Source organism: Taudactylus pleione, unplaced genomic scaffold, assembly GCF_031769625.1.
Source record: "Taudactylus pleione unplaced genomic scaffold, aTauple2 ptg000397bl, whole genome shotgun sequence".
In the NCBI taxonomy this organism is placed as follows: Eukaryota; Metazoa; Chordata; class Amphibia; order Anura; family Myobatrachidae; genus Taudactylus; species Taudactylus pleione.
The window spans coordinates 5,684,282-5,701,169 of NW_028284799.1; the positions used below are offsets into that span (position 1 = coordinate 5,684,282).

Consider the following 16,888-nt stretch of genomic DNA (forward strand, 5'->3'; position numbering starts at 1 on the left):
ACCGTCTTCTCCCACTTGACTCAACACTGCCCCAAGTCCACACCCTGATGCGTCAGTCTGCACAATAAACTTTCTGTTGTAGTCAGGGGCAGCCAACACTGGGGCTCGAGTCATCAAGTCTTTTAAGGTGTTGAAAGCTTGCTCACACTCAACAGTCCATTCAATAATTCGAGCATATCTTTTTTTTGGTCAAGTCAGTCAGTGCTGTAATGTGGTATAAATTTCCTGTAATAGCCAGCGACTCCAAGGAACGCCCGCACTTGTTTCTGGTTGACAGGTTAGGGCCAATTGGCAAATGCCTCCATCTTTGCCAGATCAGGTCTGATAGCACCTCCTCCGACCCGATGTCCTAGGTACTGAACCTCAGCCATCCCCATCTGACAATTATCTGGGCGTATGGTGAGTCCAGTCTGTCTAATCCTCTTGAGCACTTCTGTCACCTGAATTAAATGCTCCTCCCAGGTATGGCTGAAGATGGCAATGTCATCTAGGTAGGCTTGGAAAAAGTCTTGACACCCCTCCAGGGGTCATTAACCATTCGTTGGAATGTGGCAGGGGCGTTCTTCATCCCGAAAGGCATGGTAGTCCACTCAGAGTCCTTCCGGTGTGATGAAGGCAGAACGCTCCTGTGCCTCTTTGGTAAGTGGGATTTGCCAGTAGCCTTTGCTCATGTCCAATGTTGAGACGAACTCAGCCCCTCCAATCCGATCCAGTAGCTCAACAACACGGGGCATAGGGTAAGCGTCAGTGGTGGTGACTTTGTTCAATTTGCTATAGACCACACAAAACCATGTGGGTCCATCTTTCTTGGGAACCAACACAACCCGAGCAGCCCATGGGCTTTTAGATGGCACTATGACCCCCAAAGCTAGCATCTCCTCGATCTCAGCCTTTACCTGCCTCATAACACCCGGAGTCATCCGGTAAGCGACTTGTCGGATCGGCCTAGCACTAACAGTGTCCACATGGTGAGCAGACGGATGAGTTCGACCAGGTAGACAAGAAAACTGGGCCTGTTCAGCCTTTGAGATCCTCCACATCTCCTGCTGCTGGGTTGCATTCAACTGTTGTCCCACCTGGACTGATTCCACTCCTTTCTTCTCTTTAGCAGCTCCCAAAAGGTCATGCAATGGATCAGTTTCTGGTGTCTCCATCAGAGGACAACATACCGCCATTAGTACTACTTGACGATCACGATAGGCCTTAATTCAATTTATATGGAAGGTGCGTAGGTACTTCCCTCCCTTATCCAGGGCAATCACGTAATTCACCGGTCCGGTGCGCCTTACCACGGTATACAGACCTTCCCACGTGGCCTGCAGTTGGTTTATTCGCATTGGGATAAGCACCATTACTTTTTGCCCTGGATGCAACTCTCGGTCTTGAGCGTGGGCGTCATACCATTCATTTTGTTTCTCTGATTCCCTGAGATGCTCTTGGGTTAACTGTAGCAATCTTCTCATGCGGTTCCGCATATTCTCTACATATTGTAAAATGGGCTGCTGGTGTTCTTGGAAAGTTCCCTCCCAGCTCTCTTTGACCAGGTCTAGAGGCCACCGCACTTTCCGACTGTACAAAAGTTCAAATGGGGAATATCCAGTAGACGCCTGTGGGACTTCCCGATAAGCAAATAGAAGCTGTTGCAGGGCTCTCTCCCAGTCCCTCCCTACGGACTGCACGTAAGCTTGTAGAAGTCTTTTTAGCGTTCCATTGAAACGTTCACAGAGTCCGTTCGTCTGCGGATGATAAGAGGTGGTCGAACTCCCCACTTTTGCCACAGGGTTTGCATTAGTTCACCTTGGAATTGGGGTCCTTGATCTGTGACTACTTCCTGCGGGTATCTAAGCCGACTGAATATGTCCGTCAATGCTTGCGCAACATGTTCTGTGTCAATAGATGATAGGGCCACAGCCTCAGGATAGCGTGTAGCAAAGTCCACCAGCGTTAGAATGTACTTTTTTCCCGTATGACTGGGAACAGCTAATGGTCCGACTAGGTCTATGGCAACATGGGCAAAGGGCTCCCCTATAATAGGTAATGGGTGCAGAGGAGCTTTTCACTGGGGCTTCCCCAGTCTCTGGCAGGTATCGCAGGTGTCTCGATACTGCTTAACATCTCTAGAGATCCGTGGCCAGAAGAAATTCCGCAACAGTCGGGCCAGTGTTTCACGCATGCCAAAATGCCCGGCCGCTAGAATGTCATGAGCAAGGGCTAGTAATTGTGCTCTGTATGGTGTAGGTACCACCAACTGTTGTTTCCTGTCCAGACTGAGGAACGACCACTCGGTTCAGCAATTCCTCTTCCCAAACTATCTTGCTCCCATTGGCTGTTTCCAATTCCAGGTCAGCTGCGCGCCTTAATTTACTTAGGGAAGGGTCTGTCCGTTGGGCCTGTCGAAACTCGCTCCAGTCCCCCTTCCCCTAGTCTATCTCTGAAGTACTGGACAAGGGACTTGAATCACTCACCATTGTGACCGGGGTAGGTTGGTTCTGTTCTGAAACTGTCACCTGGGCTGCTCTTTGGGTTTGGCTCTGGGTCACCACTTGAACGAAGCGTGTCACCAGTCCCTGTGCCAGATCATTCCCGAGGATGACCTTGGCTGGTAGCCCCTTGAGTACTCCGGCCTCCACGATTCCTTGATCGGCTCCCCAGTCGAGATGTATCTTGGCGACGGGGATATCGGCCTGTTGTCCCCCGGCGGTGGCAGTTCGTACATACTGTCCAGGAATCACCTGGAGGTGGGAAATCGGGTCTGGCTCAATCAATGTGAGTGAGGCCCCAGAATCTCGTAGGCCCTGTACCCACTGGTCCTCCACCAACACAGGCTGTAAGTGCCCCTGCATATTCTGAGGAGTTGCCTGCTCCTCCCTCAGAACAAGGTCTACAATATACACCCCATCTATCTCGACCGCATCTGACTGGATGACTGCCTCGCAATAATGCTCCATGGGGTAACATACCACAAAGACTGGGGCTGGTCTAGCCCCAGGGAATGGCCCTCGCGTGCGTGGACAGTCCCTCAACAAGTGTCCTGGTTGATTGCAGCGGTAACACTTCCGAGGTTCTGGGTTAGCCACTTTGAATATGGGTGGTTGATAAGAGATGTTTTTGATAGGGCCTCCTTTACTACTATCATTGATTCGCGGGTCTCTTTCAGGGAGCTTCTCCACTTGTGGGGTTCTTGTACCACCTGAAGACTCTACATTGGGGACAGTTAGCTATATTTTCACCAGCCCATTCTGCAGCTTGTTCATGTGTACTGGGCTTCCGGTCTGCGACCCACTCCCGTACCTCTCTTGCCATCTTACTCATTAGTTGTTCTGCCACGATTAGGTTGACGATCTACTCCACAGTAGAGGCCTGTCTACCCTCAAGCCATTTTCCACAAGCTTGCCGTAGCTGACTGGCAAACTCTTGGTAGGAAGCAGTCCCACTTTTGCTCAGTGTCCTGAATTTGAGACGATAAGATTCTCCTGTGATCTGAAACTTAGCCAGCAATGCCTTCTTTATACAGGTGTAGACTTCACATTCCTGGGGAGTTAGAGCCCTGCAGGCTTCCAGAGCCCTACCGGTGAGACTTGGACCCAAGTACTCGGTCCATTCAGCTGGCTCTATCCCATGCACTCCCATGAGATTCTCAAAGCAGGGTGCCACAGCACACAGTTTGGGAACCACTGCCATACGGGATTGGGTTCAAATGTGAAGAACTTTAGAGTGTGCTGCAGGCAATATAAATAAATGTAATTGTATGACTCTTGGGATAAATGTATCATTTAGTCAACTTTTATGATAAGTCATTAATATGAAAATTTATTTTACATTATTTTTACCCCCTAACCAGATAACAATGAAAACTTCTTCTAATTTCCTAAATTAGCATTGAAAACCTTTAAAAATAATAATAATTTCATAAACAAAAATGAAGCATTCTGAAATGCAGTGTTTGTTTTCTTATTCTACAGAGGGCTTTTTCACCCACCCTTTCCTTGATCAGGTGTCTACAGTGAAAAAGTGTGAGTACATACCAGGGAATATTTCCCATGTAAATATTGATATATATGCCAGATGAGTGTTGGATAACATTGGCAGTTCTATTTCAAGTCCATGGCAATTTTGAAGGTTTGATTTTTATTAAAGCTTAAGCATCTTCATCGTTTGCCATACTTTCCAAATTTTGGTTAGTTCACCCTCGGAAGAGCAGGCCACACTCCAGCATTCCAGCCACCTCCCTTGTGAAGGGGTGGTGCTTCAATGCGAGAATTGCAAAACACATAGGATGTTTAATCTGGATATAGTAGCACTCTTGCTTAAACATGTTGTTGCCTCATCCATGGGGATGGATGAGGCAACAACATCAATGACGGCGCAGAAAACGGCAATCATAAAATTAGTATTTCCAGTACATTGGGTGTTGAAGGATTTAGGGGGACATGTATTAAACCTTGGAGAGAGATAAAGTACCAACCAATCTGCTTCTAACTGTCATTTTACAGGATGTGGGCCTGATTCAGCAAGGATCGCTATTTTGCTAATACGCACACTACGCAGTTGCTAATATCAGCGGTGAAATGCAAATGTTTGCAATTGCATTGTGATCACAACCGAACCTAAGCACGCCCGCTTCCCTTTACACACACCCGTGTACATGGGCAACATAGCGAATTAATCGGTAACATCGGACCTATACGCACAGTTAAGGCAGGCCAGACCTTTCTCAGGAATTGCTAACTTCAGTGCATGCTATGAGACCTCAGGTTGCATCTGGTAGTACAGTGGATAATTTATGCACGCCCCTGCAACGGCGTTGAGATGCACTGGCACGTCTGCGTTTGCCCGAGCGAGCCCCATACCCCCGTCACCACCCACAAACGGCACTTCCTGTCAATCACTCTGCTCTGGGTCTGCGTAGCCTCTGCAGACGCAGTTCCCATCGCAATTCTTAGTTCTCGCCCGCACATTACGATGCATGCGCATTGCGAATTAATCACCCGATTGCGTGCAAATTAGCAACTGCATTCCTTACTGATTCAAGCCCTGTGTTTGAAAAATTGCAGCTGATTAGTTTCCACTTTATCTTTTTCCAAGCTTTGAAAATGTGCACCTAACCATAAAGAATGGACACAGCTGGAAGAGCATCATTTGACCTGTGTATATTGACTGAGGAAGTGCAGAAACTTGATTCAGCCACAAAGTTAGATGCAGCTATAACCACCATGTCTGCAAGAGCTACAGTTCCTCATGAAAATAGGGGTACTCTTCAATATCCCATGGAGGGAAAAATGTAATATATCAAAAAGCTTCATATTTCATCATCAACCACATTGGAAATCGAAACTATGGCAACCTCTAATTTCAAAGCCCTCATATAATTAGGAGAGATACTTCATACCGCTGTACAAGAGGTGGAAAACAGGCATTACCTATTAAAGTGTGAAATCATGCAAAGAGGGATAGAATTTGTGTTGCATTTCTTTAGAGACACTGTTTTGTTTTTTTAGCAAGTCTACGGCATAGTGAGCAGTGGCTAGGGAAGCCCTAAGGTTGCTCCCCCAAGGCAGCAGACGCTCATGAAGAGCTCCATATAAGAAAAATCCTCTTGAGTGAATGTATTCTAATTTTTAGCCCCCCTTCATTATGTCAGCAATTCAAAGAAGCTATATGCCAGGAAGACAATACAACAGACAAAATATTTGGTTTTAAAAATAATTTTCTTTGTATAGTGAAATAATCAACCTCAGCAGGGTTCGAAGCGAAGTTTATACGAAAAGAAAACTATTTTGCTCCAGACTTAAACGTTGGTCAGAAAATCCTCTGGAGCTTTGTCTTTTCTGGACCTGACCAGATTCAACAAGTTTGTCAATGCCAGATATTTTGGAAGGAAACTTTTTAATTCAATCCTCATATCCGTAAGCAAAGGGAAGTTCCTTGCAGCCATAGATCTCCAGGATGTGTACTTTCCTGCCCCTGTGGGGCAATTCACGTATTTAACTTTCTGCCTGCTGATGAAGCTGGTAGGGGAATTTAAGAAAACTGGATGAAATATAAGGCTGTACTTGGATGATATCCTGGTGATCGGAAATTCAGAATATGCAGTCTGTTCCAAGACACTGCAAGTAAAAATGTATTAGAGCAAGGTGACACATGCAGCCTGTAGCTGGAATTACTGACCCAGTGGGATCACATGTAGGTTTATCTCTGGGTCTCAATATCAGGTTATCCAGGGTAACCAAAAGGTCTCTCATCCAGTGGCAAAATCCAAAAGTGAAAAGAGAGAATATCACTCTTAGACCTTACGACTGAATCAAGTGCTGGAGGTGATGGCACTGACCTTCTGATAAACATAGTACATGGGAGAAGAAACTTCACAGAAGTGTAATGTAAATGAGAGCATTATGGAAAACTATTCAAGATGCTTCCCAGTAACTGGTTATGAAAAGATTGGAGTATTCTCAGACAACAAGACTGTGCTAACATTCCTAAATTGAAAGACACCACACACAAAGCTTTAATGGTAGAGTTAGCAAAGTGGATATCCCATGCCACCAACACTTTTTTTTTTTTTTTTACTGGGGATGTAGTTATGAGACCGGCCGCCGGTCTCGATCCCGACGCTGCAATCCCGACAAGGGACTTAAAATAGGTGTCGAAATACCGACGCTGGGATCCAGGAGGACACATGCTCGAAAAGAAGGTAAGCCCGGCTGCCGTTAGTGTTAGCCACAAGGGGGGGGGGGGGGTTAGGTTTAGGTAAGTTAGCAGGTTTAGCGTTAAGTTTTGTTTGGAGGGGAGAGGTTGGGGTTAGGCACCCCTAGGGGGGAGAGTTAGGGTCAGGCACCACTGGGGGCGGTTAGGGTTAGGCACCAAGGGGAGAGGGTTAGGTTTAGGCACGAAGGGGGGGAACTTAGGTTTAGGCACTAATGGGGAATGTAGGGTGCAGGGAGTGTTGGGGTACAAGAAGGGAGGGCTAGGAGGAGAATGGGGGGTGGGCAAGTATACTTACCCGACCCCTATCTGGATACCGACTATCCGGATGCTGCTGTCTGTATTGTGACAGCAGGCATCCCGACACCGGCATTGCATTCCCTTTACTGCACTCTAGTCCAGCTGTACTAGCCTCCTGTTGAATGGACATGTGCAGTTTTGACCAATTTGGCAGCTCCTCCTTCTGTTACCTCTTCCTACTGTTACACAGCTGCTAAGGTCAGGAACCTCCTCTCCCATTTCTCCGTCACAACCTGTGCCTGCCGAGTGAGGAGCAAACTCCTCTCCATCGTGTTGCTAGTTGTTTTTACAACTCCAGGATATGTGCTTCCAAAAGGGCAACTTGCTCGCGCCCTGTGCTTAAATATACTTCTCTGAACATCTGCTCTAGAAGTGTATTAATTAATTAAAAAAAAAAAAAAAAAATATATATATATATATATATATATATATATATATATATATATATATATATATATATATATATATATATATATATATATATATATATATATATATATATATATATATATATATAACCCAGGGTGCCTGTTCTGGGCCTGACACTGGATGGATTTGGACGACATCACATACTAAAATGTAATAACTTTAAAATTTTAATCGGGCAACGCTCGGTACTTCAGCTGCAAGTGAATATGTAATGCAATGGATTAGTTTGTCTTAATGATATTATAAAGTTTTGCTTAACTTAAATTCCCAGGTTTTGCCACAATATAATAATAACATAATGTCATAAAAGACAATCGTACACACACCCACAGTTTGCTGTTTAAGTTGTTTGTCTCTTCTACAAGACTGGCATAAATTGATGACATTTTGTTTTGAATTCAATTAATTGTTGGCATTGTAATTGAAGTTTTCGTTTGGTTTATCCCTAGCCTGTCCTGTGCCAGTGCCTACTTACTCGGGTTCCAGTATTTCAGGCAGCTCATGTGGAAGCTCCCCATCTTGTCGGTTTGCCTCCCCTCCAGTAAGTATGTGCTGAGTAGGAAGCTAATGGCTGCATGTTTGTCATGAGCAGGAGCATAAATAGTGTTTAATGACGTTATGTGCTAATGATCTAATTGTGCAAGATAATTTAAAGAAAACCAGTGCTTTGTTTGCCAGTAGATAAGTAGTACAAGTGTACCTTTTATTGTTTTATAATAATCTTAATTTTTTTTTATTCATTGTCTTCCTCGAAGAAAACTTAGTGCTTTTTTAATGACTGACAAAGTGAAAGAATAAAACTACAAGCTTTCATCAATTGAGTTTATACCTTCCAGTATATGTCTGATGAAGAGGCCGGGGATTGTCAAAAATCTTTAAATAGGGGAGTAATTATTCCACCAGTGTCGTTTAGGGTTTGCCTTCAAAACCACCTTCTTCTGGTATTTAATTCACTTCATTTTTACATCTCCCACATCCCTTTAATTCATCTGCCTCTTGCCTACCTTGGAATCATGAGATAAAACAAACAAGCCACATTCTGAAACACTGGATAGATGATTTTACTTTTTCTGCAGTGTATTCCTTTAAGAATATTTTCTGTCATCAAACATTGAGTTAAACAGGTTTGCTAATAATAATAACGGACAATACCTTAATTAAAATAAGATGTAGATTTCAACTGGTTTCATTCTGTGATACATTTAAAAAAAATTAACCAGTTCATAGAGTATTTTGAGTGAACTTCTCACTTATTCATGGTGGGTGCAACCATTTTGTGTGCTGAACCAGTTTGCAACTTATTAATTTGCGAAGAACCAGTGACCTATCTGAGGCACTGTCTGATTACTGATCATGAGGCCTGACTTGTATATCTGAGTTATTTCTTCTTATTAAAATGGTGGCTTGCTTGTTCAGTCTACAGAATAGATGCCCTCACAGTGTGACAGGTCCAACTAGTGTTGAAAACCAACCATACTTGCCTTGTTAAGGCACAAATCCACTAGACGATAAATTGGACGATTTGAACGATATCGTTCATCGTCTTCAATATCGTCCAGTGGGTATGCTGTCAGCGACCAGCAAGGCACGCTCCCTCTGGTCATTGACGACATCTTTCATCGGCCGTCCTTGCGGGGCAACCTGACTATATCGTCAGGTTCTGCAATTATGGGGATGAGAAAGGGTGACGTCACTGAACAACAGAGCCGTAACTAGACTTTTTGGTGCCCTGTGCCAGAAAAAGCATTGGCGCCCCCCTCATTTTTCAAAGGGACATAATGCACCCAAAAAAAGGCCATGGCCTCATGGGGAAGAGACAGGAGAGGCCAGGAGATGCTGGGGATGAAATAAGAGGAAGCTACAAGCAAGAATGATAATAAACAGAAATTTGATAGGCCCAAATAGCGCCCCCTGCTGTGCCCTGTGCGATGGCACCAGCCGCACTACCCTAGCTACGGCCCTGCTGAACGATACCGGCACTGCATGGCAAACACTAGATGATATTACTCATGGAGCATATCGTCTAGTGGATACGTGCCTAAACTGGTATTAAGTTATGACCACTCCACTATATTCTCTGCACTTGGACGTAGTATTTTCTCTGTAATCTTTTGTGTTTTTGGAATCTGAGTAAATTTCTGGGTTCCAATTTGAGAACCTATTTATTTCTCACAATGTAGTATAATGAAAGTTATAATATGATAATATAACACACCTTACCTTTGTCTGTCTGTTACTACCCAATTTGGTTCTATTATAGCGTTCCCGCTAGGCTGTTTTAGCGGGGCGCGGCACCCCGCCCTCCAGAAGGAGGGCAAAAAGCGTCCTGCCCTCACAGCCTGCGGGTGCCGTCTTCACCCGCGGGCCGCAGTGTCCCGCGGGTGGAGAAATGTGCGGTGAACCGGTCACCGCCGGAGAATAGACACCAGGCGCATGTGCCCAGCATCTATTCTCCCTGTCTGCAGCGCTTGGGGGCTGCCCGGCATGTCCGTAAGTGCCGGGTACGCCCCCAAGAGTGACGAAAAGGGGACGCGTCTTATAGACACGTCCCCTTTTCAAATGCCATGCCCCCTTTTTTCAAGCGCGCGTACAAAGGTGCTCTCTCTGCCTGTCGCCGGAGCTGGAGTGAACACTACTATTAATGTTATTTCCATTTGTAAATTGCAACAGAATATGTTGTACTATATAAGAAACTTAATAATAATATAACACATGGTAATTGGCCAGTACTCTGAGAATGTGAAATGCTGTAAGACCTGCAAGAACCTATGAGCAGCTCTGAGCCTTCAGTGGTAGCAGCTAGCGCTGGACTGTGATTTATAAGGGTAAAGCTGGGTACACATTTGTTGATTAATTATTAGTTTGAACGATGAACTATACATTGCTAGTGCAACGGCAGGTGTACACCCAATATATCTGTGAACTACATAATTTGGACATATTAGGTCGGCACCTGCAGCACAGCTGATGCGATATATCAGTGCGTCTAGCTGTGTACAAGCAGGGCCGCAACTAGGGGGGGACTGGAGGTGCACGTGCACCGGGTGAGCAGGGGCATTACTATGGGGGCATGGGCATTACCACGGGGGCATTAATATGGGAGCATGGGCTCTGCAGGGGCATTACAATGGGGTATTAACATATGGACATTACTATGGGGGCATTACAATATGGGCACTACTACAGGGGCATTGCTATGGGGCATTACTATGGGGGCATTATCATATGGGCATTCCCTCAGGGGACATTACTATAGGGGCACTGCTGCAGGGGGAATATCCAGGGGGGCGCCAAATTACTGTCTTGCCCCCGGTGACAAAAATCCTAGTTTCGGCCCTGGTACAAGCGGCCACCCGTACACTGGCCGCAGGACCCGCCGACACTGAAAATGGCCCACCTTGTTGTGATGTCAATGCTCACCCAATTGTGATGTCTGGCCAGACATCGAATGGCCGATTGGTAAGTGTGTATATCTTACCAAATCGCTTGGTCGGTGCGACGGCCGGTCAGCCACTGGGTCGCTGAACTGTGTACCCAGCATAAGTGTGGCTAGTCTTTCATATTAAAATAAGGTATATAAAGTATTAAAGATTGTTTGTTTGGTTGGAAGAAAATGAATGGGGTAAACTTGTTTTAAGAGCATAACACACTAGTTTAAAAAAAAAAAAAAAAAAAAACGCAACTAAAAATCTTCTGGTGAGATGGAACGACAAAGGAGAGAATAAGTGTGCCTTTTCAGGAAGCGGACCTTTCATAATCCAGCACTATTATTGGCTGAAAGTTCAGCTTCCTGTCCTGCACTGAACTGACTGGTTGCCAGTGATCAACAGCTAATGGTGGATTATTAGTTATTAATGGCAGCAGCTCAGTTTCCTGATAGCCTCTTCCTCCCCTTACTGATCCACCTCTACATTATAGAAATGTTCAACCCAAAAGAAGCACCAGGGCATATTGGTCTACAGTTACACCACTCACTTTATACACGAATAAGGTTGAATTGAGTTGGCTGTACAGATATTCATTTCACCTCTTTGAGCTGTTATTTTCTTTATTTCTTCTTAGTCTCTGCCAGACATGCAGCATATCCAAGAAGAAAACCTTTCTTCACCCCCATTAGGTCCTCCAAATTATTTACAAGTCTCCAAAGATTCTGCTAGTACAAGCAGCAAGAACTCCTCTTGTGACACAGATGACTTTGTTCTGGTTCCACACAACCTGTCTTCTGACCACTCATGTAAGAGTTACTGTTTGTAAGTGAATTGAGAACATGTCTGTATCTAGTGTGTCATCCTCTACAGAAAGTGATGTATATTTTATATATTTAAATATCTACATTTGTTGGCTAATGACTTTGTGCAGCAGTTGCACATTAAGGATATTTTATTGTGGTCTACAGCACTTTTCTAAAACTTACAGTGTAACTTGACTTGAACACTAGAAATGTTGTTAAACATCTAAAAAGTCCATATAAAGACAGAAGAAAACCAGATATAAAGCATATACAAATCAGCACGTTTTCAGCAGTTTGGTCATTTTTAAATGATTATAGTGAGAGCAGTAATAGAATTTACATGCAAGGCCGGACAGAACTGAAGAGAAAGGGCCAGACCTATCCCCAAGTAATAGCAAGGCCTGCAATTTCTTTACCGTTTTATTTGTATTTAATTAACTGTCTTGATATGACTTTTAAAGTCTACCTCCAAACTAATAACCTTTAAATTGTAGTGTGATTGCTTGATAAGGTCTGCCCCATATACTGTCAGTTTGAAGTTTAGGGAAAGTAGATATTATTTAGGTCTTAACAAAGTAATTCAAGACCAAAAGATTGTGGTTTGGTTACTAGTTACTTAGGTAATAAGTGCTCAGTAAGTGCAGCAAACTTAACTAATATGTCACCCTTTATCATTTGAGCTTTTTCTGTTCTACTTGATCCCCTGTAGAAGTTGTTGAGTAGATATAACCATTTGTTATGGGAGGAGTGGAAAGGTTTTTTTTTTCTGAATTATTTTTTTATTTCCCTTTTTGCATTGGAAAGTGTGGACAAAACATTTCAATTTCATGCATGAAACAATAACCTTGGTGTTTAGCAATCATTTTAAACAGTGGAAAAGATTTTAACTATTTTTTATTTTTTTTTGCTTCAGCATAAATGTTCTCATAGTTATTTACTAGATTTTTCTGTCCGTGTATTACATTTAGCCTCTGTACCTGAGATGAGAATGATGCAAGAAGTCATGTGCATACCCCATTCTCTCCTATTCTTCTGTAATGCTCCCTCTAGGTATCTTTAATGTCTGCTATTTCTTAGCAGAATAGGCATTGCATGGGCACTGCTAGTCAGAAATAGTTGTGAGTACTGAATAAATAAGTAACTCTTAACTAGGGATGTGCAGGCTCGGATAGGTTCGAGTTTGCACGTGGAGTTCGGATTTTTCCCTCCAAAAAAACGGAACTCAGAAAGAGGAAAAACGTCATCTTACATGGACGAACATCATCATTCCTGGACAAAAGTCCAGGAATGATGATGTTCGTCCATGTAAGATGACGTTTTGCCTCTTTCTGAGTTCCGTTTTTTTGGAGGGAAAAATCCGAACTCCACGTGCAAACTCGAACCTATCCGAGCCTGCACATCCCTACTCTTAACTAAATATGAATATTTATACAGTAACTCTGTCCTAGAACATTAATGATCAAGTAAAATAAAAATAACTTGCCTATTCTCCAGAATATTTTTGAAAAATTAGCCTCAATGCTGCATTTTATAATGCAAAGGGCTATAGGGAAATAATTTGGTTATCCAAGTTCAACCTATTTTATTTTGGTCAGATATCGGAAGAAAGTTTCCCTAATATAGCTTATACCCCTTTTCCACCAAAATACCGGATCAGACCTGAGATTTAGAACTTTTCCAAACCAGGGTCAGACCCGGAACACACACCTTTCACACCATGGCGCCGACCCTAGTTATTCCTCGTGTGCAGTGGAGACTCTTCTGACAGCGCTTGAAGACAACATCACCTCCAAGCGCCGGGAAATCCGGATCTCCCCATGCTGTAAACGGGAAGGGTTACCCATTTATGCTGCCCCTTAACTCTGGTCCAACCCGTGTTCTTCCCGTGTCCAACCCTGGTCATTACCCAGGTTGGATTCCCCGGGTCAGTGGACCCGGGTTATTTTTCGGGACCCTTTTCCACTGAGCCATAACGCGGGTTAGTGCGACAGTGGAAAAAGGGTATATTATTTTCAATGGATACATCTTAAAGATTGTTAAATGGGATTTCCTTAAGATCTGTTACCAAAATATACTGCTTCAGAGAATGTCTCAAATATTCAGTATGCTATTGGTTGATTAATGCACCCTGGCTGTATTAATGTGTTTTAGAAGCTACATAAGATTGCTCTAGTGAAGTTAATGCATGTCCATTTATTGCAGATGATCTGCCTACAGGGACAGCTGGACGCAGAGCATCTAGTGATTTCTTGATATGTGGAGGGTAAGCGATTGTCAGCTTTAGTCTTTTACATTAGGTAGTAGATAGCGTTTTACCAGCTTGTAGCTATAGGAATGTTTTAGAGGAAATGACTATATTGTGGCTGGCTGATACAGAGTTTATTACAGGTTGGACACTATTGTTCCCTTATTGCATGCACATAAATAAATACATATGTTCGCCCGTATGTATAGTTGTATGTAATGTTGCAGTCAGCATGACCCTATCCATACACTTGGTTTAATAGCAGTCATCGTTATCCGTGCACACTTGCACCAGTCTTGTACTAAGTGCAGAAGATCCTTCTGAAAATAGGAGTATTTAAATGTATGTACAATTCTGCATAATCTGCAATTCTGTCTACACCCACTGAACTTAGCCTATGTGAGAGTTCCAAGTTACGCCCCTTCAGGTACAAGTAGAGTTACAAATCAGCTGTGTATTAGCCCCATGATATTTAGCATTCTGTTACTTTTTAGGTCCACCTTACTTTCCACAGTGTGTCCTGCTGTTCACTTTTCTATATGTTTGGAACTTGTCACTTGAGTAGTGTATCGTGTGCCCTTACATACATCTAGGGGTTACTGAGAGATGCAAAAACTCTTTGCCAGTTTCTCGCAGAACAGCTCTTCAGCTGTTGCTTTTGGATTCTGATTTTTAGTTTTTTGGATTGTTGCTTTAATATTGATATACATGTACAGCCATATAATTGTTTAGCATAGGAGAGTACGCTACTAAATACTGTATATCTAATGAGGTTATGCATACTTGCCTACTTTTGAAAAGCATTTCAGGGAGATAGTGAACGCAGCACCTATGAGCATGGCGGTAAAGTGGGCGTGTACTGCTACATCTGAGAGGCGTGTCATAAAATTGATTTACATTCAAAGCAGTTAGTAATATCTACTTGTTGACACACTGATACTTTTCAGAAAATGCATGTAGCCATAGGGCTTGTATTGCAGGGAAATGATACTAATGATCCCATTTGAATGTACATACTGTATCTCTGTTTTTCCTTTTATATAACAGCTTCATGGGGGTAAGGTGCAATCAGGGAGATTGCTAGACTTTTCAGGGAAACTGGGAGATTGTCAGGGAAACTCCCTGAAATAGTAGCAATCTGGGAGAGTTGGCAAGTATGGGTATAGTCTTTCCTGGCCAGTTTTTTTTTTTTTCTTCTTTTCTATTCTCTTTCTTTTTGTCATGTAGACCAAGTGTCATTTTAGTAAGATTTCTTTACATTCTCACTGATTTATGTATTTAGCCGTTCATCCACCATATTCTAGGTGTTGTCTCACCAAATGATGATCTCGCCACCTCTTTCGTACAGTTTAATTCCTTTTTAGTTTTATAGTTTTTACACTTTTTTTTTTTTTTTTTTAATTTTGAACCAGGACATTTGTTTCAACAGTGGCTACTAATTTGCTTGATAATATTGTACTTAAAGGCGGCGGTTCTAGCCATTGCAGAGCTCAGGGCGGAAGCTCCCACCCCCTTAACAAAAAAAAAAAGCCTTTAGGGTCATTCCATGCTAAATTATCTAAAAAAAAGTTACTTTTCAGCCCAACCATACCAGATTTTCATGAAATTTGGTAGGATAATAGACGGCATAAAGTAACTTTCATATGTAAAATGTTAGCCCTCAGTGATACACGGTGTTTATGCTACAGGATTGCAAACATGACAAAAAAAATGTTTTAAATGTATGCTTTTTTTGTACATAAAGTATGTTATACACTTAAATACAATCTCTATGGTGTAAGTTTCATTTTGGGAAGCCTTTGGGAACAGGAATAAAAAAAAAAAGTTAAGTACGGCAGTTGAACACTTCTTGCACTAACCATGCAACTGGCAAGTTCAGACTTGTCTTGTAGTGTCTGTGTTCTAGGGATGGCTATCGATGGGTTTCCATCGATAGTCACAATATCAATCCATGCTGAACCATAGATGGTTTGCACCACTGAGTGGCTGCAGCTCTGCATTGAGAACTAGCGATACAAGAAATACTTGCCTCTAGGAGGGGGAGGGACGTGGTGCTACATAGGGGGTGTAGCTGGGGAAATTACCCAGCATTAGAAGCACTGTGGGGGGCGTCATTTTGGCCCCACCACCACTACACAATGCCAAGATTACTGGCATTGTGCGAGGCCATGATGATGTGATGAATCATGTCACCAACACCCCCCCCCCCCTGCTGTAGGGATTTATGGGGGGGGGGGTCTTAGGCAGCCTGCAGGGAGACTTGCCTGCTTTTCTGGGGAGGCCGGGAGCGCCACCTGATTTTCGTGAGGCTCCCAGTCGTTTCAAGAGAGTATGTAAGTATGATACAAGGGACAAAGACAGTTTATCTTAGGTTCTCAAGCTCTGGTCTCAGGGCACCCTAACAGTCCAGGTTTTAAGAATATCCATGCTTGACCACAGGTGACTTTATTAGTTGACACACTGATACTCAGTCAGTTTAATTTAACCACCTGTGTTCAACCATGGATATCTCTAAAACCTGAACTGTTGGGGTGCCTTGAGGACAGTGTTTGGGAACCTCTGGTTTATCCAATAAAGTTAATCAGTGAATAGTGGAAGTTTGATCAAGACAAATGGATAAGAAGTACATAGGACTCAGTGCTGCAACCCATTTGATATTAAAGGACATGGCAACAGTAGAAAACAATTAAGGACTATGCTACCAAAATACAGCAACATGTCAATAGCGATCAAATGATTTGTGATAACTGTAGGAAACAAATTAAAAGGGATTTTTTTATGAAAACTGTGGTTCCTTAGCTTCAAACCAAGACCAACATGAAAGTTCTACCACAATTAGAAGCAAAGTTATAATTCATTTTAGTTGACCTTGCAAGCATAAATGTAAAATTTTTGTTTGTTTGCAACCCTGAACACAGTGTATTACTGAGGGCTAAAATTTTACGTATGCAAGTTACTTTGTCATATATCTTTCTACCAAA

At 43.1% G+C, this 16,888-nt stretch overlaps 1 protein-coding gene across 7 annotated transcripts in view; it reads left to right on the forward strand.

Annotated features, from left to right (window-relative positions):
- Positions 1-16,888, forward strand: part of ULK2 (unc-51 like autophagy activating kinase 2) — a 140,649-nt gene that overhangs the window by 81,262 nt on the left and 42,499 nt on the right. For all 7 annotated transcript variants that reach the window (XM_088446362.1, XM_088446366.1, XM_088446363.1 and 4 more), the window contains 4 exons: positions 3,963-4,013; positions 7,881-7,972; positions 11,494-11,665; positions 13,865-13,925. In XM_088446362.1, coding sequence (XP_088302488.1) covers positions 3,963-4,013; positions 7,881-7,972; positions 11,494-11,665; positions 13,865-13,925 — 376 coding nt within the window. The remainder of the gene's footprint in view (positions 1-3,962; positions 4,014-7,880; positions 7,973-11,493; positions 11,666-13,864; positions 13,926-16,888) is intronic.